Source organism: Silene latifolia, chromosome 5 (assembly GCF_048544455.1).
Source record: "Silene latifolia isolate original U9 population chromosome 5, ASM4854445v1, whole genome shotgun sequence".
Taxonomy (NCBI): domain Eukaryota; kingdom Viridiplantae; phylum Streptophyta; class Magnoliopsida; order Caryophyllales; family Caryophyllaceae; genus Silene; species Silene latifolia.
Window position 1 is genome coordinate 22,003,608 of NC_133530.1, and position 5,167 is coordinate 22,008,774.

The window sequence follows — 5,167 nt, forward strand, 5'->3', positions numbered from 1 at the left end:
ATAAACCTCGTCCGTGCCGAACTCGTTGTAAAATTATTTAAATTATTTTTAAAATTTTTAAAAACTTATTTTTCCGTCTTTTTTTTAGTGTTAAAAACTAATAAATTATTAATAATAATTCTCGTCCGTGGCGAAGTCTTTGTAAATTTATTTTTTTCCGTCTCGTTTTGTTTACGTAAAATATTAATTAATTATTACTAATAAACCCCGTTCGGGGATACTTTGTTTTTTTATTTATTTTTTAATTTACTTAAACTTATATTTATAAATTCTTTGTTTTATTAATTTAAGTAATCAAGTCGTTGTAAATATATTTTTTTTCCGTCTCGTTTTGTTTACGTAAAATATTAATTAATTATTACTAATAAACCCCGTCCGGGGTTATTTTGTTTTTTTTTTTTAATTTTTTAATTTACTTAAACTTATATTTATAAATTCTTTGTTTTATTAATTTAAGTAATCAATGCGTTTTTATTATTTTTTGAATAGATGGCCGGTGGAGGAAATGACCGTCACGTTCGAGCTCGAAAGGGGCTCCAGTTTGAGTCTCAGGTTGGAGATGGTAGTACCGAGTCGTGGACTGTGGAGCGGTTGGAGGAGGTGGTTCGGTCTGGTGATGTGATAGGTGAGGAGGAGGCGGGTGATGAGCGAGTGCGTAGGGTGCCACATAGACGGAATGAGCAGGGGCGTTTTCAGCGGATGACGGACGGTAGTTCTAGTAGTGTCGTGGCTCCGAAGAAGAAGAAGTCGGGTAAGGATGTCTCTTGGTTGATCGATCATCGTGTTCCGGGTGGTCCGATGTTTCCCCACATGATTCCTAGCTTTGGGGCCCACATTGCCAACACCTTATGGCCGACTCCTAATGAGGTCGGTCGACTAGTTTTGACGGGTTACCACCGGTTTGGTAAGACGAGGTTGTTGAGTTGTTGGGAACTACCGCCGGCTGTTCAGACTATTTATGACGGTAGTGGTCTTTCTCACCTATTAGATTCCATGGCCGAGCATTTTAACATGCCCCTTATTTCTGCTTTCGTTGAGAGATGGCAACCCGACACCAACAGTTTTCACATGTCTTTTGGGGAGATGTCCATACTCCTTCACGATGTTGCGCAGATCTTAGGTGTTCGGGTTGATGGTGTTGTAAGGTGGAGACTAATGACGGGAAGTTGGCGGATCCCCTTATGTTTGTTTGTGGCTTCTTTGGGATTTCATCAGATCAGTTGAGGTTGTCGTTAAACCCTAGTAAGAAGGCCCCTATTTACAAGAGTGGGGGTATATTGGTAGATGCAGTTTGTGACATGACGGCAGCTAGTTGTGATGTTGTTTTTGCTCAGGGGTTTTCAGTTGCGGTGTTGGGGTCGACACTTTTGTCGACAAATCAGGTGATAGGTTACGTCCTCAGTTGTTTCCTTTAGTGTATGATATACGATCTTACACCACTATGCTTGGGGAGCCGCTGTACTAGCCTTCATGTACCAACAGTTGGGTGTGGCTTCACGTGCTGGTGTGAAGACTATTGGTGGTTGTTTGACTTTGTTGCAATCGTGGATCTATGAGTATTTTCCTATGTTCAGACCCGGTCCACCTTCGTTAATTGACCCTACTCAGCCTCGGTCATGTTCTTGGAGATCCGTTGGTCCCTTCGCTCAAAATGCGAAGAAATTGTTGGAGTATCGGAGGTTGTTAGATGGGCTTACTTGTGCTTCCATTAGGTGGGATCCGTACGGGCCGCGTCAGGAGGAGTATCATCCTCGTACCCTGTTTGCCGGTTGTGTTCGTTTCATGGACATTGCCGAGCCGTATCAGCCTTATCGGTGTTTACGACAGTTTGGGTATGTGCAGATAATACCCAATCCCATTATGAGATTGGTAGCGCATCGTCCTGCTTCGGGGATATGGTACGAGGTTAGGGTCGGGGTTGCGGAGACTGATCATCTTTGGGATTGCTGGCAAAATCACGTGGTTCACCTTTCTCGTAGATCAAGACCAGTTAGTTTCCCGGGTGAGAAGGCGCCAGATTATGAGGCTTGGTATAATGGGAATTCTCACCCGTTGATCATTGATCCCGACCACCATGATGTCCCCGCGCCACAGGATGATTTTGATATTCCTGCTGAGGTAATAATTTTACTTACAGTGTTTAACTTTCTTACTGTTCGTCGATAATGTTTATAATGTTTTAGTTGTTTGACTGCACGTGCTGTAATGTTTCAGTTGGCCGAAGCCGGAAAGATTGTCGATGACAAGAAACAACTTCCCTATTTCCGCAATATGATGAAGAACTTCGATCCATTTGTTGAGAGGGCTAGGGAGATTATACGTAATAGAGAACCTCGTCAAACACCCGGTGATCGTGTTCAGCGTAGATCAGATGGTGTGTACACTGATAGCGAGGAAGAGGATGATCAGTAGTCGGGAGACTAGTTTTTTTTTTATTTCATTTATGTTGTACGTTTTTGAAGACATTTTTTATGTTGGATGATTATGTTAGTTGACTATTTTTTATGTTGGATGATTACGGTTTTAAATTCTGAAATTTCTTAAATTTCTTGAATACATAGGAACTGATGCAAATTCATACATTTCTGGAAATACTCACTACCATTCCAATGTCGGTGACCTTCTTGATCGTCAAATGAATAAATACAACATATCACCCAATTGTACATCGTAGCATAACCATATAAATTGAAACTGTCCATCCAATGACCCGAGTCACACGGTATCTGATCCATAAATGTAATTCTAGCTACCTCCGTATCAAATCTCCCTGGGCCATAAATATGATCACGGTAAATGGGACTACAGATTTCCCTAAGTAAATCTGTTCTAGCCATCGTGAAATGAGATTGGTCACCTCGAACAGCATGTGAGAGAACTCGAAAACCACAATGACCGTCTCCGGAAGGATTAAACCACGCTTCTAGATACTCGTGAAACCAGGAAGGCAAAAAGTGAAGATAAGAAAAGTATCTCGAATGACCAATGGTGTAGTCTACCTCAAGAGGTGCACAATACGATGTGCCGAAACTCCCCGTACTCGTGGTAGCATTGGTAGACGGTGTATCGGGGCCCGTTTGAGTGGATCGGGGGTACTATACGGAGTAAAACGAACCGTCGGAGTAGAACGGGGAGTAGACGACGGAGTAACAGAAACCGTCGGAGTAGAACGGGGGGTACTAGACGGAGTACGTTGGGAAGACGCGTTTCTTTGGGGCGTAGCACTGCCTACTCGAACCCGAACTCGTGCATGCTCAACGGCGGACGGCTCTCTACGAGTTCCCCTACTCGGACGTCCTCTAGGGTTCTCGTTCACCCGAGGCTCGTTAACATCCTCCTCTTCCGGATGTATCTGAGAGTAAAGGACATCGAACATGGATGATCTCATACTCGGATCTGCATTCCGAATTTCATCGAATAACTCCTCCAATCGATCATCGTCACAAACCGGCATTGCCTCCGAACCATCGTACTCCAACTTCCTCCAAAATGCATGTAACACATCAACAGGGACCCGAGATCCGTTTCTAGCAATGCGATGAAGTGAACAAGCACATAACAACCCAAGTGTAGTAGCCATTACACAACCGCAGTCGATAATCAAGGCATCTTCCGTCATCTTGGCACCTCTTTTGAATTCTTCACGCAATTCACTGATGGCATTCTTTGATATTTTTAAAGAAAGTTTGGAAAATAATCGCTGAATCCCCGTCAACCGCCTCGATCTAGATAACTCCAACGAGTGTCGGATCTCAACATGTTGCGTTTCCATCAAAGAATGAAACCGAATCCAGATGCTATCAACGGCCAGTTTCGCGCTATTCAACCATCTCTTCAAATTCGCATGAGCCGCCTCAACCCGGGATGTAGAAGTATTCTCAAAATGAGTTATCTTATTCATTCTATACTTGGCCCATTTTTCCAAGTGCGGGAACCATTGCCTCTCAAATATAAGCCGCCACTCCCGCCCATTGCCTTGCCAAATTGCCCCACGCCACATTAAACTTATCTTCGGTCTCCGCCTCGACAACCGCTTCAAACAAGTCACAAGTTATGTGCTTAGCCCAACTATCCTGACCCGTGATATCAAGTGCTTTCGTCTCCACGTTAGAATATATATGCCAAAGACATAGCAAGTGAGACGAATCCGGAAAAACAATGGGAATCGCGTTCAACAAACCTGCCTCGCAATCAGTAACAATAGCATTAGATTGAACGACATCATTGAGAAGGGCCTTCAGTTTGCGTAAGACCCACAAATATCCATCCTCGGACTCATGCGTCACAAGAGCATACGCGATGACAAAGCTCTTCCCGATGGGTGTGACTCCAACCATCTCAACAAGTGGAAGACGGTATAAATTTGTCTTGTACGTGGAATCGATCAATACCACATAATAGTATGATCGAAACATCTTAACGGCTTCTGGATGAGCCATGAACACGTGGGTTAGCTCATCAGTCTCCTGATCAGTGACCCAATAATGAACGTACTTATGCTGAACCGCAAGTGCTGACATCTGTTGTGCCGTGTTTTTCCCATCTCTTTCCTCGGCCCTTACTTTCTGAGAACGATTGTAGATTTGTCGCCGATTAGGTCTTGACTTTTCCGGATTCCGCTGATGCAAACCCGTACTAATAATTGCCGGTCTAACATGAGCTCTAACTTGGGCATCGATATAAGCCAACTCCTCTTCATCAAACTTTGCAAAGTATCTGTCGCCGTCACAATACAACGTTAAAGCATGATTATGAAACCCGGATCTCATCACAAGCTTCCACTTATTCTCTTCTAATTCAATAACTTTCATTGAAAATTTGCATTTGCACCACGCGGTGGCCGTGTTACCCCTCATTAAAGAATCGGCATCCTTATTTACGGGACCTTTTCCACCCATCCGACAAACAAAATAATCTTGTCTCAAATTCGTGTTACGACCAACTCTCTTGTTGCTTGCTCTTTTTATACCAAACCCGAGTCGGAGTCCGATCTCATATGCCCAATTAAACGCTTCTATACTTGATGCAAAGAACAAGGTAGTCGTAAAATGATCTGAGTAATCAATACCATCTCCATCGTTAATCACCTGCGCACGCATTTCGATAAATTAGTTAATAATTAATTATTTCCTACGGAACGAGTCGGAATAAATAAAAAATAAAATAA

General features: G+C 43.1%; 1 protein-coding gene across 1 annotated transcript; it reads right to left on the bottom strand.

Annotated features, from left to right (window-relative positions):
• Positions 1-2,540: 2,540 nt before the first annotated feature.
• Positions 2,541-4,811, bottom strand: LOC141655039 (uncharacterized). The gene is made up of 3 exons (XM_074462140.1): positions 3,976-4,811; positions 3,317-3,527; positions 2,541-3,095 (listed from the first exon to the last, which is right to left on the bottom strand). Exons 1-3 carry the CDS (start codon positions 4,809-4,811, stop codon positions 2,541-2,543), a joined length of 1,602 nt encoding a protein of 533 aa, XP_074318241.1.
• Between the last annotated feature and the right edge of the window lie 356 nt (positions 4,812-5,167).

Coding starts and splice junctions, on each gene's coding strand:
- LOC141655039 (XM_074462140.1), bottom strand. CDS start 4,811: ATGAAAGTTATTGAATTAGAAGAGAATAAGTGGAAGCTTGTGATGAGA. Junction 3,528..3,975: donor GCGTGGGGCAATTTGGCAAG/GCAATGGGCGGG, acceptor TCGCATTGCTAG/AAACGGATCTCGGGTCCCTG. Junction 3,096..3,316: donor AGGATGTTAACGAGCCTCGG/GTGAACGAGAAC, acceptor TACTCCGTATAG/TACCCCCGATCCACTCAAAC.